The 27,523-nt window shown below is 40.1% G+C and overlaps 2 protein-coding genes across 2 annotated transcripts in view; both read left to right on the top strand.

Annotated features, from left to right (window-relative positions):
- Window positions 1-12,061, top strand: part of LOC123968581 (myelin basic protein-like) — a 53,370-nt gene extending 41,309 nt beyond the window's left edge. The window contains exon 4 of the mRNA XM_046045437.1: window positions 8,623-12,061. Coding sequence (XP_045901393.1) covers window positions 8,623-8,921 — 299 coding nt within the window. The 3' untranslated portion in view covers window positions 8,922-12,061. The remainder of the gene's footprint in view (window positions 1-8,622) is intronic.
- Window positions 9,058-27,413, top strand: LOC123968582 (myelin basic protein-like). Its single transcript, XM_046045438.1, has 5 exons — window positions 9,058-9,177; window positions 18,870-18,974; window positions 19,138-19,164; window positions 21,697-21,780; window positions 25,912-27,413. Exons 1-5 carry the CDS (start codon window positions 9,058-9,060, stop codon window positions 25,942-25,944), a joined length of 369 nt encoding a protein of 122 aa, XP_045901394.1. The 3' UTR covers window positions 25,945-27,413.
- Window positions 27,414-27,523: the final 110 nt, after the last annotated feature.

Genomic DNA, 27,523 nt, shown 5'->3' with positions numbered 1-27,523 from the left:
GGGGGGGCGTTGGAGTACAAACGTACTACCATAGCCACTGCATCCCATATGTCAGACAAGATGAACTGGAGTCCTTTCCCCTCAGAGAAAAAAACAACCAACTCAACTTGAAATGGAAGTATAGCTGTGGATAAGTGACAGTTATCTGTGGCCGTGGTTAGACATATTTTTTATCCAGCAGTATCCAGATCGTGTCTAGATCCAGCTGCGACGGATTACAGTTAACACCTGGCAATAGATTGCAGTCACAAGTGTATCGCCATTGGCTTCACTGCTCACATTTGGCATCTGTCACAGTGGTTCCACTGATAAAATTAACAGAAACAGAAAACAGAAAGATCCGCATTCATGCTCACCTAGCACAGCTGGCGAAGACCACTGTGTCTATTTGGTACCTCGCCTTGGGTCCAAATTAAAAATACCTTGTCTGAGTTGCTTGGCATCGTAAAATCAACAGAATTTTCATCTGTGTAAGAAATATTTGTTACATTTCATGCACAGTTAACCAAGTGGTCCTTCTATGCAATAAAGGACACATTATAGTTCATACTTCACTACACTATGTGGTCACATGTGGTTTTGACCATCTGCCAAACGTTGCCTGAGCAATTGGATGTCAATTACCACATTTACACTTGGCCTTTCCATGTGTTTTGAGCTGATCAGATGTTTATCAAAAATCAAAAAAAACAAGTTTGAAGGTGGACCTACTAAGATTTGCAATTAGCAAGACTGATGCAGTCAGATTCGTGAGCTGCCTAACGCAGACACAAAATGTTGTGGTGGCAAGTAATAGTGAAAAAAAAAGTGTCTTGACTGTCAACTGGATTTTATCAGAGACGTTTTATAGAGGAGACACGCCACTCAATCACATCCTCAGTACAGCTCATGGTGGTTATCCCGCCCCTCCCGCTAGAAAGCCAATCATCCGCTATTAACAGCCAAAGTGGGAAACATATTTCAGCCAATCGTGTAGTTCCACTGACGTAAGGGTCTGTTTCACTTCTACTGCGCATGCGTGGAAGTGGTGATGCATGCTTAGTATAAGTATAACCGGTAAGGAAAATCGCTTTTTATAATATTATTTTGGGGCAAAGTCGTCAAACCTTTTCAGCGATTTTTATTAGATTTTACTGCTGATTCTATTCATATAGTTTTTATTTCCTGGTGACCAGTAAAAGTGAAGTTCCAGCTCTCTCCCCATTCATTCATATAGGAGCCTGGTCTTGTTAGTCCGAAATAGCTGCCCGGGGGCGTTGCCAAGACGGCGGCCGAGTGGCATGACTTGCCTCTAAGGACTTTATTTTTTATCCAGATTTGTGACACTTGAAATGACAAATGCTAAAGAAATCAATGGTTCCTCAGTGCTTTTGGGTGCACCTGTTATAAAGCTGTCTGCTGTATCCACCTCAATTCATCTTCCACCAGCAAATGAAGCTGTCCCATATCAGCTGCTTTATAGCCGTGCTCTGGTGCAATATAAACCTTTCATGTCTTGCTCGTGTGTGAAAATACTGATCAACACTAGGCAGAGCTATGCAGGGTTAATACCATCCTGCACTTACTCATGCAGTTTTTGCCATCTTGATTTTTGTGACACTTTCTGTGTTATTCAGAAGGTTTTGAGGCCTCGAGTGCTTGACAGAGCAGACAGGTACAGAGATTGTGTTGATACCTAAAGTTCCAGTGTTCACGTAGAAGAAACCAAAGTGTAATGTCTCAGTTGAAGCCTTTGACACAATCACCCAGCTGGCTTACGACTTCAGGACATTAGTCATGTCCACTGCCCGGTTGAAGTGTGTGTATGTGTGTGTTTTGGCCTCTCATGTCTCCATGGGTGAGAAAACGTCCATGAGCACTACGCTGATGGCATCAACTAATGTTGAGCTCTATTCTTCTGCTGTGCTGTCCCACTGTCCTATTAGAGACACCCATTCATACTGGCTGCCAATGAAAACCTCATTCTCCACAAACATGTCTGTCATGACAGAGATATAGTACTGTGTTAATACACCAAGCTGATCTGACCAGATTCAAAATTAAGATTCAGAAGTGAGCTTAATATAATTTATATATAAATATAGTTAACCTCAAATCACAGTATCATGTATTACTGTGAGAATATTTTCTTAATATTGGAATGAATTTACAACAAGCCGAGTGATGACGCATTGAATGGCACACGCACCTCTATTCGTGCGAGAGAAAACTTGTAAATGGTTGATCCACTCTTGTCAAGAAAATAAGTGATTGAGAAAGAGGTGCAAAAAAATACAACAAGATAATAACTGTTATAGGGCTGATCCCGCGTAGTTGAAGATTCGATGCTTTGATGGGTGGAGCCTGATTCGACTGTCAATCTCACAGTCAAAGCTTCGCAGCAAAACGAGGATCATGCCATTTTGGGGGGGTGCTCAACATCTGATTTTACATTGAACTACCAGTTATCTCCCAATAAGGTAACATAATGCTTAGCTTCACCAGTGTTGTATACACCATGCGGGACGTTCGGATCATTTATCACCATTTAACACCACACAAAGAATATTTTATGTGTGGTGTCCTCAGGTAGTTAGGGAGAGCATTCCACAGACTGGGCAAGACTATAGGCACTATAGGCAAGATTTGACAATTCTGATTCAACTATGTAAATTCTTAGTCGGGGACAGCCCTAAACTGTTAATAGATGTTTGTCAGTAAACAAACTGACGTGAGGAGCTGTTTGTGATCACAGCTCGGGGCTTTCATTATATGTGGTAGCACTGCAAGGTTTGCCTCACAGCTGCTTAGGGAGATACAGATGCTATGACACAGCTGAATATATAATGGAGCTCGCAGCAAACGAGCCAAGCCAAATGTGACTAATTCCTCATTTCTTGTATGCAATTTGGGGAAATTCAAACATGTTTTTTTGGTTTTGATTTGACATCCCAATGAGATGTTGATCTTAATATGTCTTGACTTTATCGTCATGGCATAACAGTGCGGTGGATTTTTTTATTTATTTGAATTACATCCTTCCCAATTTAAAGCCACAGCTCAAACTGAAGTTCAAAGGTCACGAACATGGCTTGGGTTATAAGAAGAGAGTGGCTCTGCTGAAGCTCTTATCTCACCCAGAACGATCTCTGGAGGACTAACGTCCTGAATGCCAAATGGGGTTTCAGAGACAGAGAGGGGCTTTTTTCTCTAGGCTTGTGGGTGCTTCAGATCTACCATGAATGCAGCAGCAGAAGGATTTTGGCCCCTGGGTGGGAGGTTTGGTCCAGGGCCACATAGCGATGGGTGTTTTTTCAGAGGAATGCTTCCCGTGCCTCAGTCCCACCAGTCCTTGTTGTTGTCCCAGAAGCTGGGCTACACATCCTCTTCACACCGAGGAAGAGGAGGAAAAATGAGGAGATTGAAGCCCACTCCCTGCATACCTCTTCCCTTCTAGATGCTGATCTTTCCCCTCTTGCAGGGCACTGCATCTCTCGCTGAACAGATCAGACAGGCCATTAATGGCGCCTTCACCTAACTATTTAACCTGGATCATGCAGGGACAGAGGGAGTGATGATAATTGCTCTGGGCACTATAATCTGAGAGTCCAGTGTGGCCAATCACGTCAGTTGTCCCCTATAACTTCCCCAGAATCATCAGGCCATCTTGCCGCTTTAGTTGTTATAGAGACATCGTGGACTTGGACGTGGAATTAATCAAGACAAGGTAAAACGCCATATCTGGTCACCTTCAGACTGTGATAATGTTTTGGCTACATTACGAGGAGCTGAAAACATATTTTGAATGAGGCCAGTATATCTTGGTGCTAATAAAGACAGGCCCACAGAGTGATACATTTGACAGCAGATTCTGACCTGACTGTCTTCTCCTCTGGTGGCTTAAGGACCCATCTGCTAAGCCAGAGATGGACAGGCCCGAGGAACTAGCATTATCTTGGGATTTTAACACATGAATAAATCCAGTATTTATGAAGGAGGCCAACAAAGTGTAGGCAACACACTCGGCAGACCCCCACATCTCTCTGCAGTGTCAGACTGCTGGATAATTGGCACTTAGAGTTGTTTACAAGTTGTACTTCTTTTGCTTAACCTAATGTGGTGAAGCACTATACAGAGGAAACAGACAGATGCAGCATCATATTTGTCCTTGTAATCCCCCGTCTCCTTCATTTGTGTTTATTAGCATTTTAGCAAACAGTAAAATAATCCAAGTATGACATGAAAAGCTTATTCCCTTCTCTTTTAAATACCCTTAAATGCTTCCAATGGAAGCACACCGACGCTCAACCGTCATCTGCCGTGGTGAAATTGAGAGTTTTAAGTAGGGTTGTGCTATGTCTACAAAATTTCCAAGTGCATGTGTTACCTCGCACAGACTTCACTCGTTTAAAAACTTGGTAGCCTATGACGTTACAAGTCGCGGTGGTTATTTTACAGGCACGGACCAGGTAACGGTAAAGCAGCATTGAACACACAGGGTGCAGATGTTGGTTTTGGTTGTTTGATAGGCAGAAAGTGGAGTAGATGGGGGGGGCAAGCCGGCTTGTTTACCTAAGGTGTAGGGCTCTGTGTGTGGTGAGAAGAGAAATCTGAGGAAGGTGTGAAGCATATTTATAATTTATAATAATAATGTTCGTGGTGATTAAAACCTGCTTTTCATTATAGGTATAAGGTGATATATATTATAGGTATTAGGTGAAAAATGCCTGCTCAACCTTCAACCATCTGTCAGCCATCGGCGATGAATGATGGCATCGTCTATCGTCCCAACCCTGGTTTACAGCTGTCCTTTGTCTTCTAATCACACTGAAAACATTTACTAAAGACTATTAAAGACTGGTTAGGTGTGCTGAGGGTATTACTGGGCTCTGCTAGGTTCTGATTGATTGCCTTGACTTGTGGAAGTTGTTATTAAACTAAAGGGAAGTTCGAGTCATGGAGGAGTGTCAGTGTGTGACTGAGTGTAATTTAGACAGTGAGTCTCGGCCTAACAAAGGCCAGCACATTGAGGAGCACAGGCTGTCACACAGATGTCAGTGACCCAACCACTGGCACGACGTGGCTTCAAAAGAGCTACATTCTGTCAGGTTCATCTTACAATTAGCACTGTCATAGCTAAACTCAGTAGAGTAGGCTACACAGAAGGAATGCTTATAATAGGAGCGGGGATTTTCAGTGAATTTATCATAGAAAATGAGCGTTAAAAAAAACAACTTTGTGAGAGCATGTAGATATCCATAAGGCACAAAGAAACCAACAAGAACATCTTGTCCTCCCAGATGCAGTATCCAGCATGCTGTGCTTGTCGTATTACAATAAATGCATTTCCATCGGCGTACACCAGGATACTGTCCCAATTTTCTGCCTCTCCCCATGAAACAAACATGTGAAACTATAAGAATATAGATTTAAGGGACTGTGAACTGGAAGCTAACTATCCTATTTTGCTAGAATTTATCTAAGCTTAATAATCTTTCACAAATGCATGTTTTGTTCTAAATTATCTTTGTTAACACATTGCTGTTTTATTCAATTTATTATAAAACAGTATATTTTCTTAATGGAGGTTTGGTTTGCAGATACTGAAAACAGCTAATCATAATCACAAGAGGAAATTAAATGATCATGACTTAGTCTATTATTTAATGGACCTCTGTTGGCATCCAGTGGACACCAACAACACTGATCACTATCTCATACAGCGTACGGTGGGTGATAATGGACACCAATAACAGTCTTTTCCTCACTATACAAATGAATATGCTATCTAATCAGAGATCCTGTAAAATCACTGAAAAAGAAACAACACAATGATAAATCCCAGCAACAATGATAATATTACTGTGTCATTTGTGTTTGGGGCTTGAAAACAATTCTGTTTTAGTCGCTTAGTCGTCCACCATCCTTTCTTATCAAGCAGTTAAAAATGTACAGGGGAGGATTTTTGTTTTTCCACAAAAGTGTATGGGCTCTAGAGTGTGTTCTGATTAGCCAGAAATGTCAGCGCCTACTCTGTAATCACTGAGTCATCAGCATTGATCAACAATCCAATCAATCCCCAACACATGTATTATGGTCGTTGTGTGCCTGGAGCGCTAAAGCCCTGACTTAATGCACATTTAATAAGAGCACCCATGGAGTAAGCTGATCAGCACATAACTTTTTTTTATGGCCAAAAATGGTAAACACACAGTCAGTATTATACTGCAGTTTTATGGACTGTAGAGGACAGTTAAAGTTCAGCCATGTCAGGATGTTTGTCTCTCCATTTCATTGATTTTTAGTGGCGTATGGTAGCAACAATGGGCCTAGAAAAGGGAGCAACAGGTGATGGATGATGTCCAGGATATACTCTGATCTTTGTGGTAAAATAACAGCCAACAGAGACTCTCCTGAGAGGGTACAACATTATAACGTTCAGTTGCTAACAAAGCCTGAGGAGTTACATTTCGCATACTGTAAACAAATTATAAAAAAAAGTATATATGCTGGTTTCCAGCTAAGCAGTAGAGAGCCACTCATGACACCTTAACTTTAAGAGTTTGAGTCAAAACTCAGGGAGTGCATGCAGACCTCCTGCTGCAGGGGTAAAGTAGCTTTAAACCAGTTTGCTGAATTAATGACATAGCATTGGGTCTGTATCAAGACTTACTTTACTTTTAGCCACCATGTCTGATTCCCTTTCCTCCATGGATTTGAATCAAGCCCACAGAGACACATCCACATTTTTGCCATCAGAATCATTTAAAATGTGCTATAATCACATAACAGTTTCACACAAAGTTTCTTTAATCGCAGCTCCTCTTTGAACAAAACCTGACTTGACATCGTATTTTTGCTGATTTCGTTCTTTCATTTCATTGAACAGTTATGCTTTTCAGGAATTCATTCAATCTTTTAAAGCAGCTGTTAAACATTTTTGTAGTTTACAATGAGGGCTTTTAGTTTCTCAAAATGGCCTCTAAAATTGCTTTGTCACCTTGACAAGAATGACATTTTTGAGGAAATGAGACACACTGAGTAGTTGGTCTCAGTTTGGGTGGTCTTGACTACAACACTACTAGATACTGCAGCAGTGCGACCTGTGGCCAGGCAGTGGGATTATGGACGGGCTAAAGAAGTCACCACAGTAGCAGTAGTATTAAAGTGGTGTTAAAAGGTGTTAAAACACCTTTTTAAGGAGGATTTTTGCTGTCTTGACCTGTTAGGCCTTTGTTGGAGCGCTGCGCCCAAAATGAAGAAAAGAGCTCCCATTGTGCAGTGAAGCAGCTGATTAGATTTTGGTCAGTCCATCATCAATAACAGTAAATTTACATTTATATCTGTCTCCCTTTGCTGACCTTCCTCACAAGGACAGTTTTTAATGCTCAAAAATCCTCATGCAGGCATGGTGGGCGATGGGTCCATATCATCACACCTCAGACTCGCTTCTAGATAAACGTACATTATAATAAACAGAATTTTCACAAAGGCGTGGTGACCTTATATTTGGAGCAGTGATTTGTGCATGACAAACATTGGTTACTCAGGGTCCCCCTCTTCAAAAGAAAAATTATTTCATATTTTAATGTCTTTTTTATATTTGCACCTACTCTTCATCTATATTCACATTTGATGCATGACTTCCTGATAAACTCATTGGACCAAATAATGAAAGATTATTTTTCTGATATTGCCTTGTTTTAGAAGTCATTCCATCTTCAGTTGTAATACATATCATACAGCATAGAACTAGCATCTACTCTGCACCCGGGAACAGCAGCCTCAGAGCTCTCGGGCCCGGAATTAGATGAGTGTCACCGTGCATTGGGTTGAAAATCCATACTTATAGGAGTTATTTTAGTGACACTGGACCCTTTGTTCCTCTGTAAAAACTATGCAGCTCCGACAACAGGCCACTGTTTCAGCCAATATTAGCATGCAGATTCTCTGGTGTAGTGCTACACCATTTCTGCCAGTACAGTGCGTATATTGTTTTTGGAGGCAGGAATGCACTGGATGTCCTCTGCTGTGGGAGCTGGCTGACTTAATGGATAGCTGTCAAAGTGAGAAGCAGCTGTATTTCCATATCACTGGACCTAGTACACTGGAACACGCATTGCTTTTATATGGTTGAACTTGAAAAATTTAACCTATGCTAATGAAGGGAGAGGAGATCTGATGCACTACACAGGGGTGACTCTGCTGCAAAAGGTGGTGCAGCCTCTTTTGTAAAATTGTGTGAATCCACTAACAGTTATATTACTGCGATAAACATTTTTGTTTAAGCCCACTAATGCATTGTGCTCCAGTCAAATCAAGCTGGGAATTGTGAGCACACCTGTTGATTTTGCCTCAAACGTCTGCACCAGAAGATAGAGAGATAAAACACTGACCTCAGGGATAAAAGAGTACTTAGGAATTTAAGATGTTTCAGTTGTGCATGTCTTTATTCTCACATTTCTACACGTTTTCTGTTCAGCAGGTAAGGTTCATTCAAGTTAAATTGTGAAATGATAGCTCTGCTGGTCTCTGCTGCAGCAGGAAGGGCACAGTCTTGTCAAAAGAGTCATTGTGCTGCAGTGGCTTGTTATGTGCCATGCAGGCCCAAGCCCATAGATGACCCTTGTTGTTTCTGCACAGGCCTGGGTGAGGCAGATGCAAACCAGAACAATGGCTGCGTCTCGGAGAAGCCGGCGGTGACTGACTCCACGGGCACTGAGAGCCCCCACCAGCCCTGGACCCCCGCCAGCACAGCTGACCCTGACGCCGCCATACCACGCCCCCACCTGGTCCGCCTCTTCTCCCGAGATGCCCCGGGCCGAGAGGACAACACCTTCAAAGAGCGACCCTCCGAATCGGACGAGCTGCAGACCATCCAGGAACACAGCGGAGCGGGTTCAGAGTGCGGGTCGGAGAGCCCCGAACAGGATCTAGAATAGGCTAGCTTTTTTTTTTTTTCTCCCTCCCTGTCTTTTCTCTTTTCCCTCCTCTGTCTTTCAGTCTCTCATTTAAGAGAGAGAGGCAAGAACCCCACATTTGACAAATATAAATATACTACCAACCACTTCTACAGCCATGGCATCTGCAAGCAGCTCTGCACAGGCCGCCTTCGGGCTGGGCCGGAGGAAGAAGAACCCCGGCCTCCTGGACCAGATTGGAAAGTTCTTTGGAGGGGACAAGAAGAGGAAGAGCAAGGTGAGGAAGCAGGGAGAGTCGTGGTGAAAGCTCAGTTCATTCTGCTGATTTACTCTCAGAACCATTTTTTACTTCTGATTGTTTAACAGATTTTGTAAGAAATTATTGCAACATATTTGTCTTATAGATTTGTGTTGGTTTTACTATTGTTTTTATGGTGAACCGAAGTCAGACATTGTCCTATGATTCACATTAACTGTCTAATAGGTTATGATTTGACACTGGATAATGACTTTGGGTGGGCAATGTTTTATTCTTAATTGTTTATTACAAAGAGGCTGTGATTTTGAATGATTTGAGGAAACATTTCTATATTGTTCTGTTTTTCCTTTTTTTTTTTGAATGGTACTGACATTGGTAGCATTTTTCTCTTCAGTTAAAATTAATGTATCCGTTGTAGATGTGCTTTGGTGGAGTTGTTCACTTGTCGCTGCCGTTATGCAGTTTGTTTATAAGATCATTTGTCAAAGTAAAGAACAGGTACTTCCCTAATTGATGATGATGATGATGATGATGATGATGATGATGATGATGACGACGTGAGAGATGGGGGTAATTAATGATGTTGTAGAGGCATTAGGTACTCCGCAGAGTTCATATGGCTTTGTAGAGAGTTAGTCTCTTATTACATCTGTAATAATTCACCCCCAGGGAGGTACTTCACTGTTTGCACGGTAAAGCAGTCTGCTATGTCACTTTCAAAGTTAATGATCACATTATGCTATAAATGATCAAAGAGGTGGATATTAACATATAATGATATATAGTAGAGTAGGAGCATATTACCATCCCGTTTGGGAATATATACAAGAGTCTATTCTATAAAGTAAGAACAGGCTGATCTTCTCTTGCAAACAAGTGATTATGAGGCATTAGAGCCTGCATTGCTTTTACATTTTGTACTCTAGTGTTGTCAAGATACCATCATTTTGTTTTGACCATTAGTAAATATAAAAACTTTACTCATCAGACACGTTTTTAGGTTGGTGTCCAATTAGTTTTCGTCTTTGCTTTGGTAGGGAAAGTTCCATTTGTACTCTTGGATCCACTTCCAGACATGATGGGCTGCTTGGCACTGTTGCCACAGCTATTAAGAACCAGACTGCAGCTCTGTCGGTTCAACCCCTTTTCAGGCCATGGGCCTTGCACTCAGTGATGCCCTCTGGAGGTGACGGTGAAATGGAATTTCAGCTTCAGCACCACATGCGGTGAAAATATAGTGTTCACCTACAGCATTGATAACACATTCATTTGGTTGGTTTAGTTATCCTGACAACACTACTGCAACACGCTAAAGCTAAAACCCAAAGCCTCTTGTAGTGCTTTTAGAAAGAGGAAATACAACTGTTGCTATATGTGTTCCATCATGAGTCATGTCTGCTCATTTTGGCCGCTGTCTTAAAACATGGACTATACTGATATTGGTTTAAAAGAGGAGCTGTAGTACAGTAAACCACAGCTGAGGACAAAAGCACCTTCTTTTTTTCTGTTCAGCCAACCCTACAGAGTGCCAGTCACAGTGCTTTGGCAAGGTAATCGCAAAGAAATGATTCAGCAGTATGAAAATATGCATTTCCCCCCACGCCTTATATCAACTATGAAAAGGTGTTCAGCGTAAGATTCAGGATAAAAATGATTTATATATACTGTATGCTACAACTCTTTTTGCTTTAATGTCATTCATGAAATGTTCAGGGAAAATGTCAACAGAACAAATTGTGAATCATTCAGTGTTATGCTGGTGACCCGTTTGCTGCCATATTTCTTTGATTTTCATATTCTTAATGCCATAAAATTGTACATTGCGCTCCATATTGATGACAAGTGTACCAAAACAAAGTTGTTGAAATATATATTTATGTATTCACCAAGGGTTTGCCTTCAAATGATGAGTGTTCACATGTCAAGTGAATGACAGTTCGCCCCGCCTCTGTTGCCTCCAGTTAAAAAAAAAAAATCAACCTGCACTAACCTTCTGCTGCAAACACTTATTTTTTCCAGCAAGACATCATCATTATATTTTTTAGCTTTAATATCTGATCTACTTTGTCTGGCTGAGTGCAGATTCTACATTCTTTGACTTCTAGGCTGCTGTATTGTGGGAAACATTGTGTCATTGTTTTCTGTTTGATCTTGAATATGCATGCTTACTTGAGTGATCCTGTTTTAATATTTGGCAGGTGTGTAGCCATTTACTGATCTCTCGTGCTTTTTATGTTCTTCGTCTGATTTATATCCATAATTTTCAGTCCAAGCCGGATGGGCTTTGAGAAAATGTTAAGACCGTTAGCAAGAGATGATTCATAAATTGTGAGATGATGCCAAAAACGACAAACTCCAGTCTCAGGACATGAAACAACTGCAGGAAATCTGCATTTGAATCATCATTTCAATTTACAGGGATAATTATGTGGTAATTGGAGGGGAAATTAGGTTTGCATGAATGCTGGATATTCAAGCAAAAATTAAGACTCATAAAGAACAGAGAACATTTTGTACTCTTAATTTGCATAATCATTTGTTGAATGACAGAGAGTCAGTCATATAAGGCAACATATTAATATGATTACTGCATATGAATCGGGCTTTAGCGGAACAGCTCACAGTCAAAACCAAAACTCGTGCGATACTAACCCCCAGTGTCTTGGATGAAGAGGGGGTGTCGGCAGCCCCCTCACCTCAGGTTCTTTGACTCAGTCAGAGAGTTTGTTTGAACCAGCAGTGGATCGGTGCTGATCCCTGTTTTGTAACGCCTTCACCTTTGCAGTGGATACGTGTAAGCGTTTGTATCTGTTGTGAAGTGTTGTGACCGGTGACCTGTTACTAACCTGATTATGTTCTAAGCTTTTTTGAATTATTGCTTGATTAAAACTCTTTAACAACACCCTCAGCACTGTCTTTGTTTTGTTTTAATTCATGTTTGGCTTGATGTCTCTCTTTTGGGTATTCTTCTGTTTATAAAATATGATGAATCATTTTAACTTCTCTGCTAACAACTGGTAACAGCCAGCCGCTCTGTTTTGTTATTATTCCAGTTCTGAAGCGGTGTCACAATTCAGTTTTCTTAGTTTATCTCTGAGTAACAAAGAAAACATACCCAGTGTAGAAAACTTTACTTTGAGCATTTATTCAGCATGCCTGGATTTGTCTGCAGACAAATTCCTAGTTTTCATTGTTCAGTCAATCAGTCACATAACTATACTTCGAAACAAAAGTTATCAGAGAAGGTTTAATGGAAAGCAGAGCTAGTGCTTATTTTCGCTCTGATAGTTCTGAGTAACGGATGACTGGCTTGATTTGTTTGTGTGAGCCTAAGGATGAGGCAGGAGACCAAAACATCTTTCGCTCACAGTTGGTCTTCTAAACGGGCCAAACTCTGTTATCACCACAAGCTGATTGTTCTTGTTTCCTGGAGACACGCGTGGATTGAAATTCATTCATTCAGACTCAGATAGGAGACAAGTTTTGCCACATATGAGTCATTTAAAGCGTGTCTAAAGACTTGGCTTTAACATAAACAACAGCATGTTCATGAGCATTTCTTCTCCAGCGACAGAAAACAAGAGTTCCGGTCAGGAATTCAGAAAGTCAGCACAGGTTCATTTCAATTTCTATTTAAGATGTAAAAATGTGTGTTTACATTCATCTCTTGCTTAGATGGACCAAAAAAACAAGCACAGCCAGGCACTTGGGCACAGGACATTATTCACAAATTAACAAAGAATTAGGACTAGGATCTAGGTCTAGAATTTTGGACAGACATGGATTTTAATTTAATTTCAGGACAAGCTGCAAATGATTGATTCTGCAAAATTAACAGCAGGCCTGCTTTTTCAGTCACACACAAAAAAGACAATGCAACCTCTGTGTAGCCTCTGAGTTCAAGCAAATATTGCTCAACAAATCATTTGTTGGATTACATTATGTGTTATTTACAAATACATTTAACCTGATATGGGGGATTTAAAGGGCTGTACAAAAATTATTTGGGGGTGAGGTTGACTCAAGATTATGTTTCTTTTTCTTTTTTTAAACAAGGCCCTCTCCAGTGTTATTATCTATACATTCTTAACCTTTCTTTGGCTAAGAAAATTTACAACAGCCTCCCCACAAATTTCAAAGTGTATAATACTCTTTTTGAATGATGCAAAGAATTCTGTCATTAATTACTAAATGTTTTTAAGATGGTGTACCCAATTTAAACCTTAATTTGTTAGAAATGAGAAATGCTTTTACCAAAATTATGGCAAACTCCCAAAACCCCCTTATTATTTTCATATATTATTATTATTATATTCATTTTTTCTATTTTTTCTATTTGATATTGATTTTGTGAGGCACAAGACCTGATTGCCTACCAAGGGGAACAGCGAGCTGTAGCTGCCATGTTTGTGTATCTCCACTGCTTAGATTGTCAGCCAGATCGATCGGCCCCACGCTCCCACTGTCAGTGTCTGACATTAGGGGGTAGATAGGTTAATTGTGAGTAAATTAATGAACATGTGAAAGAGTGCTGTTTGCTCCCTTTCAGTGCTGCAGGCTAGATACTCTCCACTCCAGATTTCTAGAAGTGACCTGCAGGGATCTCAACACAATTTGTGATGTGTTAAATGCAAGTCTGTGAGATGTTCAGTGTGAGGTGACAGAAGCTAGTTAATAGGCATACATATTTTTCTGATGCTTCCATGAAGATAGTCACTATAGATAAAGATAGATTCTCAAATTCTCCTTTGCTTTGAATGAATTATTAAACAACAATGGATGTGACCTCTGACCTCGGAGGAGGCAGTTGGGATGTTAACCTGCACTTTGCGATAAGCTACAGGGCACAAATACCTTGTAGCTCAAGCTGTGTTCTTAATCCTGATTTCTCACTTTCCTCATTTATGCCAGCTCACATTATGTGTATTTGGAATGTATGTGTAAATTTATGGAATTTATGTGTGTGTGTGTGAATAATTTTATGTGGGACAGCAGAAACATTTGAGAGCTTACTGGTACATAGAGGTATAGTTGGTACATAGTGAGTGAATGTGGGGATTTATCATAAGTATCTTACTGTCACCAGGATGGTCTAATTATAGGCTACTCGGTTGTTAGGATCTACTTTTCCTTCCGCCTGTCAAAGTCATGCTTGCGTTAAGGCTCAGTGACAGAGCTTCTTTGAAGTGAGCCGCTGCAGCCCTTTCCATTTTCCATGATTGAATACTGACTATGGCTGACTAGCTATTATTTTCAATTGGTAAGGCTACAGCCTACTCCTTTTTTCTCTCATAAATACAGAAACGGAATGGGGAGGTCACATTAAACTAGAAATAAAATATCTAAAAAGTATTGGTATTGGTATCGATATCAGCAATACCATCCTGGGTATCACTTGGTATTGGATCAGATAGGAATTAAGTGTGACCAGACTGTCCCCGGAAAACGGGGATGTCTGGTCACCCTAATTTTAGGAAATATTGCCTACTAGCTCACTCTCTTGCTGTCAGTTAAATTAGATGCTTGATAACACTTTCATAGCCAATCTCTTAAAATATGACAGTGGAGCCAGAAAATAGTTAACTTAGCTTGGACTGGAGATAGCCTGGTACACAAAAGTTAATTCACATGTTTTAGATGAATTAAACAAACCTGCAAACTGACATTCCCATCCCATACTTTGTGTTTAGTGCTAATTAGAAAATGTTAGCATGCTAACATGGGAAACAATATACCTGCTCAACATCAGCATGTTAGCATCATTATTGTGAGCATGTTGCCATGCTAGCGTTAGTATAGCTCGAATGCTAACGCTGTCCCTACAGCCTCACAGAGATGCTAACTTAGTAGTCTTTATTCTAAGCCAAGCTAACCTTCTCTGGTTTCTGTAGCTTCATATTTAATGGACAGTTAATGTGTATCAATGTTCTCATCGCAAAAGAAGTAATTATCTTATATTTCCCAGAATGTCCTCCTACTCCTTTACATACATTTTCATGTCCTTTTAGCCTAGTGTACCCTAAAATAAACCAACTATTATTCAATCTATAGCCACCCGTCGATTTCTGTCTTCTGCAATGTATATTTTTTGTAATGATGAAAAGAAAGAAGAACTGGATAGTTAGCATGAACGATAACCACGTAACCATGACTGAAGAGAGAGCGACAACTCTTAGCAACTGGAAATCTAAAGGAGAGGTGTCACAATACTGGACAAAATGTTTAGATATGAAATACATAAAAAAAAAAAGTGTGTGTGTGTTCACTCTCTCTCTCTCTCTCACACACACACACACACAGACCTGAACCCTTTTCTTCAGACTTCAAACAGGGCTCATGATTGTGACCTTTCTCTTTTAAAAGACACTACTTAAGGGAAAGTTTGAGAAGGAGATCGAAAAGCTGAAGGGCGGCTGCAAAATATCCTAAACATAAACCCCCCCACAAAGACAGTTTTTAATTTAGCAGCAGAAAAATCTTGTAATAACCGCTCAGATGTGGCAGAATGCCTCAGTGCCACTGCTCAAGATTTGAGAGTCTCATTAACATCATGCCAGGAGCTAATGGAAACATTTTTTCCCCTACCTAAAATACATGTAATATTCACTTGACATTTGGATGCATCTGCTACTGAAGTTATTGGTTGTCATCTTTAGCTTTTTCAAACAGAAAATTTTTTGTTATAAAGCAGGAGAGGAGATGAGAGAAGCAGAGAACAAATACAAAAGATACGCTCATTCACATCAAAGGGAGAACTGGCTGAAATTCAGACTGTACCAGCAGAATTCATGCAGCATTATTTGACCTATTTCCTCTCCCATCTCCATCTTTTCTCTTCTTCTTTCCCCAAACAAAGGCATGATAGCGGCCAGCAAAGGTAGCTCTATTTTCTCCACTCCCTTTCAATTCATTATTCATTATTTCCGTCATTTAGCCTACATCATGACAGAAACAGACATGCAAAAACACACACAGAGACGTTCACTTACGCAAGAGGAAATCATTAAGGGGTTACTGTTGAAGCACCGGGGCAGCTACAGAGCTGGAATACACACGCTGACATCAACTAGAGAAAGGCTAGATTTCCCACTATTGAAATCGTTGAAATAGTAATTTTATACACACTGTAAATGTGGTGGAGACTACTTTTTGGGGTTTTTTTCTCCAAATGGAACCAAATTCCCTTTATATAAGCCACGATTGTCAGATATCCATTTGGGTAGATTGTGCTGTAGACGGAAACCTTTCCTTTTTTTCTCTTTCTTTGTGTTTTCCTACACTCTCTAATTGATGGTTGGTCCATTTTCACAAAACCCATAAAAGACAGTGAAGGTGACGTATAATGTAACACCGCACGGCTATCATATTGCGTAAATGGCTTTGGTGGTGACAGTTTCCCTCCTTTTGGTTACCTGAAGGTTCTTTGATGTGAGATAATGGATGTGAATCATCAACAGCACGCGACCCCTGCCACCCCTCCCAGACTGAACACTGTAAATTATTTTTTTCTCGTGTGGGCTGGTAGTTGATGGCGTTCATTATTAGAAGAATTATACTTTTCACCTTTTATGTGTGTGTTTGCATTTTGCATGAGTTAAAAGGGGTTTTTTTAGGCAGCAGTTTTTCTACCTTATTAAGCACTCACAGTGACATACCCTTTGTAAAGTCTGACTTTGAAGAACTTGGCTGCATTGATTTGTACTTTAGGATGATGATTGGCCTTCTTTGTTAAGATAAAGCCATTGACTGAGATTGTCAACTGCCCATTTGTTCCATTTTAATGACTTATGGCCAAAGGTTTTTCTCAGTTTGTGTAATGGGGTTAATGAGGTGGAAGTTGTCTGTGACGTGAGGCTGCTATTAATGTTGAATGGTGCTGATTGAATGAATACCTATGGCAGTATGGAAGTTAAAGAGGTCATATTCTGCTTTGTGGCTTTTCCCCTCTCCCTTATTGAGTTATATACCTTTTTTGTGCATGTAATAGGTTTGTAGTGAAAAAGCCCAAAGTCCAGCCCAAAGGGAGTTTCCATCTCCCACTGTAAACACTACTCTGAACTGCCTGAAAACAGCTCGTTTGTAGTCTAGCCTTTTCTTCCGCTTTCTGGTTACGTCACAAGAAGACACGCATCATAATGCTCACCTAGCGGCTAGTCAGACACACCCTCAAAAACACCGGTGGAAAATCACACACAGCACACAGTGAAAAGATGTTCGCCTGCTGCCTCTCCTCTCCCTTCCAAACACTAGTTACCCTCCAGGCAGTCAATGGACATAAAGTTGTTACTGTGATGTAGAGACAGTGCACAGTTAAAACTTTATGGATGAAAGATACTTATGTTACAAATTAATAAAACTCACCACTCACCACTCTTGCTCCAGTCTATGTTGCTAAGCTGGTATGGGGAACATACAGCTGAACTGAAGCCGTGTTAACAGGCTTTTCAGGACCTGCCCTACTCTGCTTCTGATTGACTAGTAGCCCTTACCTAGGAACTGCCCATGTGCAACTGCCAACAAAAGATCTTTTAGAAGTGGGATGCATCACTCCATGGCTAATACGGAGTGTTCAAATGTAAACACAACACAAAAGAGGAGCTGCAGCAATGTGCAGTATGACAAAAAAATAAAACCATGTTAACCTGTTCTGGTACAACCCCTAAATAAAATGATGAAACAGAAAATGAGCATAATATGACCACTTTAACAGGAGATTTTTCATTAAGAAGCTGCATCTCAGCAGCAATGAGTAACTGACATCTGTATAGCCACTACAGGGGGAAAACTGCCAATTTTCACGTTTCTGAGCAGGACTTTTCTGCTGTGGATTCTAATTGTTGTCCTTCACCATTGTCCACCACAAGTAGTCCACTAACACTCTACTCTACAATACTACATGCTCAAAAACATCCTTACATAATAAAAAAGCCTATATCAAACCGGGAATATGTCCTACAGATGAATAAACAATTATTATAATTAATAGCACATGTAAGTAACCCTGTTTATGCAACAATTTTGAGTCTCCGATCAGTATCAACACCCATGGCATTCATAGCAGTGTAGTGTTTTTGTAAACATTCAACAATTCCATTAAAATTGAATCATTGTGTAAATTTGGTGTTTTGTTCTTGTCATTCAATAGGTAAGTAGGACAAGTAACAAATCATCCAATATAAATCTGTGTATATTTTAAGCATTTTATTCATGGAATCCCAAATGAGTTTTGGTCAAGAATTTAAGTGCTATTTTCTTGATTGTAGTAGTAGGGCTGCCTTCTGGGAAGATATAAAGAAGTTTCAGCTGCTGCACCACCAAATTACAGAGCAGCTTTTTCCCCCAAGCTATCAGACTCTTAAACTCAAATTAATCCCTAGCACTGCTCCAGCGATGATAGTTCATTTCTGTTTATAATTTTTATAATTGCCTCTGTATTTATGTATGTTGTCTCCTATGTAGCAGAAAGTTAGAAAAGTTCATTTCACTATATAACTTGTTATTTTGTGACAAATAAATGTACCTACCTACCTAGTAACAATATTCAGCCTCAATTCAACAGATACATTATTAATCATACATTTATTTTGACATCCCTTTGAAACTGTAACTCTTAAGAGTTCAAGGTCAAGTAACTTTTATTATGTGCTTGAGCATACCTTTATTTAGTACGTCTATTGTACTTTCCTTTCCTTTCCTCTTCTCATTCCCAGGGATCTTTCCGAGGTGCCCTCTCTCCAGGCCCTCAGAAAGCCTCTGCGACTTCTCCACGTAAGCGTGGAGCAGAGAACGCTGTGGTCCATTTCTTCCGCACGATCGTGAGTAATGAAAATAACACACTGCACCTCTCGCAGTAGAGCTTGCGTAAGCAGCGTTGCCACTGTGCCCATGTCTGCCAGTGCTTCCTCCATGTTTGTCTCTTTTTACTTTGTCTTGTCTCTCACATACTCTCTGTACTTTCTGTGATTAACTCCTCTTCAGGTGTCCCCCGCCCCTCCCAAGTCTAGGGTGAGTTCAAATTTACACTCATGGAATACAAAAATAGTAGACCAATTAAATCTTTTTTGTCTTTCAGCAAATTGGTTTCATTCTGTAGGTTTTTATTTTGTGACTTTTCAGTGGAGGAAAAGCACAAGCGTTATTAATAACATTAACAGAATCTTGTTTTCAAGCTTCCGAGTAAGACATGTGAAAGTGAGCAGCGTTATATTAAGGCTTGAATGAAGATCATCAATACCATGTTTACTATGCTAATGTTTATGTGCAGAAAAATTCAGGAGAGACAGTCAGTGATTTTATCTATTTGCCAAAGTGTAATCTGCATACCACTCAACCTCCATGATGGGATACTGAAACTGATTTTTTTGTCCTGGAGGACAGTAACATAATCTACTGCACACTGAAATTTGATCAGGGTGTTGTATTTGCATCAGTTTAAATAAATTACTTGCCATTTATAATCAGATTGATTTTTAAAAACACAAATTCTTATAATACTGGAATTTTGACGATTGCACAAAACACACAGTGGATAAATTCAACCCTTTATCCAGAATGCATTTAAAGATGTGGGCCAGTAGTGCATTTTACACATTCTTTTCTATATGCTGAATGTCTTTGGCTTTGTTGCTGCTGAATGTCACTAAATTTGTGCTCTTTCCAAATGTGAGCATCTGCCTTGCTCCTCTCCCCTTTCCCCTGTACCTCATCTGCTCCTGCCCCCCTGTGACCCCGTGACTTTCCCCCCTGGACGGATCCCCCTATCTGCCTCCTCTCCTTCCCATCCTGCCTTTGCGCCGAGTAAGACACACATTACTATTTGTGCCCTTTCCCTTTTACCTCTTGCCCTTGTCCCCTTGTTTCTCTACACGTCCAGTGGAGAGGACTAGCAGCCAAGATAGGCCTGGTAGGTGGCTTAAAAAACTGCAAAAATACAGAGCTATCATGCCTAATTAAGCCGAGGGGGCAAGTGAGGTCATCCTCTCAAACAGCCTTCGAGTGTGACGCCTGTGGCTCTGTTTCCATTTAGTCTCCATCAACCACTTTAGCCATTGTAATCTGTTCATATATCAGTAATAACACCCTCATTTCCTTCTGACTTAAGTCCATTTCCAAATACATCATTCCCTTTTTGTAGCTTGGCAGCCTGACTTATCCATATCGTGTGCGTATATTGTATATTCATGATAACACAAGCATTATTCTGCTCTTCATTATTCTTGTTTCACTTCAAAAATTCCTCTGTGGCTGGCAGAAGTGAGGCTGCCTTCTGCTTCATTTGATGATGTTATCTGCACTTAATTTAAGGTCCTCATGCTTGTGTGCGCGAGTGTATGTGTGCTTGGTCTGAGTCACGAAGCAGCAGAGGGATTATTGGGGGATAAAAGACAAAATGGCTCAGACAAAGGAGACTTTCCAAATGAAAATGATTAGAGCGGGACTGGGGGGTCAAAAAAGTGGTTAAAAAAGTAAAAAAAGATTGTATTATTTTATTCTTGCCCTGAATATTGGTTTTTACTTCACCCTTCCTTTGCAATATAGTTAATAATTGCAAAAACATTCCACACAGAACACGGTCCATAAAGGTGCAATTTCCACAAAGCACAACTCTGTCTCTGAATCTATGTTTTATTAATGCAAGCACTATTGGCACAGATTAGAAGTTCCATGATTTTATGATTTAAATTCTGGTACACAATTAAACACGTAGCATTTTAACACCAGTTTATATTATTTTGACATGTTGGGAAGATGAAGTCGAGGGAGGGTTCAGAGGCAACATTACTAATGCTGGTTCAGCCCCTGTCACCACTCCAATCATTTTCATTCATTCCCTAAGTGTTTTATTTAAGGTAATGAACCTTAAAACCAATTTATATAGTACATTTTCATGCATATTTGATCAGACATCAGCGTCTTTCTTTTTCTTTTTTTTTTTAATATAAGCTGTTTCATCCAGCAGCGATGTTTTCAAATGCTACCAACTGAAATACATTTGGTTAAGTAAACAAATTTGCTTACTGAATGGCACTAAGACGTAACTGATCAGAATTTGCTGTCAGCATGTGGTCATAATACTGTAATATGCAGGTACCAGATGACAACAGAAAGTCAACTTAAATTCCCTCTTCTTTTCAACTAACACAAAATTTGCCTTGGGTGGTTTGAGGCAAGCAAAAAACTTTTTTCCTTTTTCAAACTTTGCTGCTTTGTAGTTTTCCTTCCTTATGCATAATTCACACAAAATACTTGGATGAAAACCTTGCCAGAATACTAAATACAGATATTAAAAGTAGGCAAAATTGGATTGCACTGTAATCAATACCTGGTTTTTGCAGATATTTTAAGTTTTTGTAGAGCACACTGTTCCATCAAAGAGAGAGGTCTTGTGTGATACATGCTCTTCGCTCCTTGCTATTTTAACCTGCCCCCTCCACTGAATCAGGAGCTCCCTGTAGGGAAGGTCAGCCACGTGTTAATCCCCTGTCAGATATGTCCAAGACTCTTTTAACACACTGACTCCTTTTCTCCCTCTGCCAGGGTGACCAGAAGTCACAGTCTGCTAAAGCCAAGAAGGCCAGTGCAGGGGACGGCAAAGGCACCCTGACTAGGATCTTCAAAATGGTAAAAAAAAAAACTGCTTGTCAAACACTTTCCAACTTATTTCCTGGTGGCTTCTCTTTACTGGAAGTGAAATCGCTTAGAAAATGGAATATTTCCCTAACCACTTTCTTGCCCCTGTTTTTTTTTCTGCCTCAGTGATATATCAGCAGCAGAGTGAGTAACCGATACGTGACGGAGGGATGCTTGAGTTTAACTCACTCCGCATTTGTTTGATATGCTTAGAAGACACCCTAATCTCATTACCACTGCAGCAGCAGCAGCAGAATAATAAGAGGCTTTTAGAAGAGTGATCATCGTGCACGCTACAAGCTTTATGCCAGTGCTGATACAATCATGCTGAAGATGATAGACCCAGTTTGAAAGGGTCCGGCGGGGTTATAGCTAACATGCTGCACCTGTTTTACATGGAAGGAGTGGTTGCTTATGCACAATGTACAGTATAATGTAACATTATTATGCAATATCATTAATTGCTTGCCAAGCACGACTGGCTCCTTCAGGGTCCTTGGAGGACTCTATGCGCAAAAATGTTGGCAGAATACAAAACTGATCATTAGGCATAGAGTATATCTGAAAAAGGTGTCATTCAATGGCCAGTAATGTTAAAATTAATGTCAGATATATTAACATTTTTTTTATAACAGGACATTTTTATAATGTCCTGTTATATATCTGAATAGCCGAATTTATTATATTTAAGATGCTATAATCAATCATTTTGGCTCAAATTACTATGTGTAATATAAAAAAGTGTCCCCTGTAGTGACGAACGTACAGAGAATTATAACCCAACTCTACAGTTTCCATCAGGTCATGCAGCGTTTTAGCATCGTTCAGCTCATCGTTTTGGTTTTCTGCCCCACAACTTTACTGTAGGTTCAGTGTCACAGCGCAGATAAGCATTGTTTGCAGCAGTAGGTAGCAGTTTTCAGCAAAACAAAAAGCTTTGCCACTCATACCTGCCCAGAACCAAATGGCAGACAGACGGTGAATAGCTGGTGGCATAGTGACGCATTTAGCAGCTAAAGATATATATTTCCCGAATAGGTGGAAGCCAAAACAGAACAGAAAGTAGAATGAAAATCGGACTTACATTCAAGGTGTCCATAAACAAGACTTCAAACTAATTGTAATGTTTCTCTGTGTCTGTTCAAGATGTAAATTGGCCAAGTTATAAGGTGCTGATTTGTCAGTGATGTGTTGTTTACAACTTGCTGCAGTCATGATTCTGAATGTGTTGGAACAATCAGCAAAGAGAGTGAACGCTTTGTTTATTTCTTTCAACACAGTAACGTTATAAGTGTTGTTCAAAACACGGTAATAAATAACTTTGTGTCTTCAACATCCCCGGAGTCAGAGTCCGGTTCCATTGCCTGCTCACTTAGCTTTGGTTCTGGTGCTCATTCCGGTGCTACTCCCAGGCAGCATTCCCCACTGGGTCCCTGGCCCCAGGCTTGAAAACCTTCTCCTCCCGGGGGTCCAAAGCCAGTGTGTGCTAGTGGAAAACACAAATACTACCCTGGTGTTTTTAGCTCCCAGTCCAGAGCCAGCTAATAGGACCACTAACTGAACTAGCTAGCTAATGGCAGAGCCTACAGTTGGCAACAGTACCAAAGATGTATAATAACACATCTCAATTCTTAATACATCTTTATACAACCATGAGCAGTGCATGCAAGCTTATACTTATGTCGCGGCCCTAACGACAAGGCACAGCTCCCTAATGGAGGTGGAGGTTGTCGTTGTTTTTTCTGTGACTTCAGACTAATGAAAACATGGTCGGACAGACAATTAGTCAGATGTGTGTGTACTGACATAATGGGTTCCCAGTCAAAAGTTTATTTGTATATGTGAGACTGTGGCCTTGGAATCGTTGCATTTTTGATCAAAAATTAATTACACAGCATAGTTGTGTAAAAACTTCACTGGAGTGGTCACTAACCCATTGTGGTCACTTAAAAGCTTCCAAACATGATACGTCAAAACCACTGTGAACACAGATGGAAGTAAGGACTGCTGAAGTGAACTCAGGGATTAAACTCCCACACTGGACACTCAACGTGATAAGACCCAACTTTACAGCTTCAGCACATTCATTAGCACTTCAGACTGCCGTATTCACAATTGCTTGACTTTCCAATTTACTGAGAAGCTTGCTATTAGTTGATTTGTTTTCATTTGTAATGAAGAGGAGTGGTGGCTTTCATACTCTGGCAGTTTTTCCCCTGTAAGGTTTTAATTAGTCAGCCTCTCTCACTGTACCTTAGATTAGTTAGTTTAGCAATTAGTGAGGATGGAGAGAAATCCAAATTTCCCCGGGGCTGCATCCTCATCTGTAGTGGCTAAATTGTTGTCACTAAGCTGCAAGAGAGTAAACAGCTCTGGAGACTATGGACTTCTGGGACGCTCGTTTCATGTCTTTCTGATACAGCTAATTAGCATTGACTCAGTGCCGTCACACTATCACTTCCGTTCCTTCCACACATAAATGGGCTACACAGTCTTAACGGGAATGGGAATAAAGCCACACTAAATTTTAATTAATGTTTTAGTCTTTTGTTTCTATTCACATTCTGCGTTTATTTTTGACAGATCGAAATTTCAGTTCTGTTGCTGTATATTGGGTTTTTCTCTTTTATGACAGTTAATGAATTTCCTCTGAAATGGCAGTGAGAATAGCTTAGAACAAAAGCTCAGCCATCAGCCTTCGTTTTATGAGGAGGAGTAAAAAGCTTCTCAAAGTATGGATTATCTTCTTAAGCAATCCATAAAGATTTGTCTCATTTGTATAATCTTTCTGCCTTTCAGAATCCTTTAGTCTTCCTTATTTTTGATCTGAATGTGGAAGGGGGATGGAAAGAGTACAATATAGTCTCAGACATGGCTTTGTGATGAACACAGGATGTCTAATCTTTGAGGACAAAAAACAAATGGGAAACTCTGAAAGGATGAAAACCATAAATACAACACATTTGCAGGGTCTGTGAAGCGATGTGGAATGTCCTATCCAACTGTCCAACAATTTCTTTCCTTTCTTTTGACAGACACAGTAGGGACTTAAACATTTTTCTGTAGATAAAAAAAAACCATTTAAGAGCTGCTTGCAAAATGATAGCCTGCCATGTGCAACATTAGCAATGTGTGGAAGCCCATTACTGCCAAGAAAATGGATCAAAGCATAGGAATGATAAAAGAAATACTTTATAAGAATCAACATTTTGACTTTGAAATCATCATTGTGAGGTATTAAGTCAAAATTATGAAAAAACAAGTAAACTTTATAAATAAAAGTTAGTCAATAATTATAAAACAAAAAGTTTGACTTTTTGAGCTTAAATTAGTCAAAATATTCAATTAAGTCAGAATTATGAGATACTAAGACACTTATTTATATATACATACATATATATATATATATATATATATACATGTATATTCTTACTTTCTCATAATTTGAAATACTTATAAGATTTGAGTATTTTATACCTACTATCTTATCTCATAATTTCAATTTAACATCACAAAATGTTGACTTGCTATGAGTATTTTTTATCTTTATCATTCCCAACATCATATATTTATTTTGTTTCCATAACAACACATCACTGCAGGTCTGAATATTTCCCTAATCTGCTTATTTCTCACATTAAAGGACTACTCTGATTTTCCAGTGTTAAGCCCTGATCCAATTATTCAGTGGGAGAATTTCTTGTAACAGCTAAAAAGCTGCCAAGTGAGTTAATTTAATGACATGTAACGACAACTCTTGGGCTTGATGAAAGAACTGGTAAAGCCTGATGAAATACTTTCTTCTAAAAGCTCTTTAAGATTTTTTTTTTACACACAGGATGTGACAAGTTAGACAGCTGACATTTTTAAATTGTGGCCATCATCAACAGTGAAGACTTAAATTTAGCTGAGAAGTTACTGCCAATAATTAACTATTACTTAAGTGCTGACAAGGCCTTCAGAGAAAGCTGTCAACTGTGGTGAATACTCTCATCTCACACTGAGTGAAATAACCAATCGGCCAGACTCCAAGAACATCAGAGTAGTCATTTATTGCTGAACCAGACTTGAAGGACTGCCACCTCCACATATTCATCAGATATGTCTTGTCTTGTTACACAGGGAAGCAGGAGTGCTTCTCCAGCCAAACGCTGAAGTCCCTCTCTACAACCTCTCTCAACAGCAGATGTTCAAGAACACGGGATTAAAGTGGGGAAAGAAGAGCAAGAAAAGGAGGGAATCTTGTCACCCCTAAACCTTACCCTCAACCTCTGATAACACTCTAACGTACGCTAAATCCTTCATCTCCCACCCATTACCATCCCCCCACCTCTTTGGCTGGTAGTTAGCGACACAATCTGTTGCCCCCTCCCAACCCCCCGTATGCGTTGTGCTGAGTCTGTGCAGTCATCATCACTGGTGTGAACTGTTTGCTGAAATTGATCCTGAAGCCGCTCACATGTGCAGCCTGAATGACCCCCTGACCTCCCCCCCACCACTGTGGCTCTCTATACTTGTGCTTGAGTTTCTGTGGACGTCTTCGACTGGTTCTCTAACAATAACGGCGGCTAAACCGAAGCACACCTGGAGCAGTTGAAGGTTACGGCCGGTGCAAGTCCGACTGACTTGACCGTCATTGCCGCTTGCCGATTGGATGAAAGGACCGGGTTGTTTCTGTTATAGTAAAGAGCGGTTTTCTGTCTTGTCACACTGTCTTCGTCAGTCCCCCAAACCTTTTTCTGTGAACTCAAACATAACCCAGTGATTGAGTTCGGTTTTGTGATAAATTTAACAGATTTGACATTATTATGAGAGCCATTTCGTTTGTAGTGTGTTTTCATTCAACCCATGTGTCTTAGCTGTAGTTAAGTGTCCTGTTAATAAATGTGATGTTGATGTATGACATTAGGGCCCTAAGCCTGGCTGTGGATTTTGTGGTAAACATTTAATTTCTAAACCTTCTAAATCAATTTTCTGCAATAGTCACTGAAAAAAAGCCCAGATGAATTAGTAATTTCTAATGTATTGTTTCTTTTTCAGTCCATGAGATAATTGTATCCACTAATTCTTCTTTCCATACATAGATAACTAAATTATTTTGTAGTGCACCTTTAAAAACTCCCAGACTTGGTGCTGCAGCATGATGCCAGATTCAGATCTTTCCTCTTTGCTTTAGTGTAGCTCTGTCTCTTCTTTGCCTTCGCTGTTCCTATCTTATGCACAGCACACATACTGTAAATTAAATTCAGTCAAAGTGCCTTTCTCCGCCTGACTACCAAAGCAATGCGCTGTCTTCTCCTTTCTTGTGGATCATTTAAATACACAAACCCAATTTCAACAAAGGTGCTCTGTAACTAACTGAAGAAAGAAAGTCGGTTGACGAAAAGCTCGGCACCACCACTTGTGCTGTTGAAAACACCCATCTTCCAAATGTGTTAAAAAAGCGGGCGTGCGTGATCTCCCCTACTGTCTGTGCGTGCTTGAGCCTTGAGAGTGCTGTGTAGTGTTTTCCTAAATCGATCCTGTGGATGAATGTAAAGATCCTCTTCATTATTGTATGTGTAATAAAACATGACCAGCCACTTAACTGAGAATAAACAATAAAAACTATAAAACCACCCCTACTCTCTGCCTTCTGAAGTGTGTGTTCTGTGTAGCGTGGCACGGCCAACAGCGAATGACGCATCATAAAAACACAGAAGTGGAGGGAAGTGATGCTATCGGGTCAGGTCGC

This window comes from Micropterus dolomieu, linkage group LG03, assembly GCF_021292245.1.
Source record: "Micropterus dolomieu isolate WLL.071019.BEF.003 ecotype Adirondacks linkage group LG03, ASM2129224v1, whole genome shotgun sequence".
Classification (NCBI taxonomy): Eukaryota; Metazoa; Chordata; class Actinopteri; order Centrarchiformes; family Centrarchidae; genus Micropterus; species Micropterus dolomieu.
The sequence above is the reverse complement of the archived record's forward strand: the minus strand, read 5'-3'. Positions and strand labels throughout refer to the sequence as shown.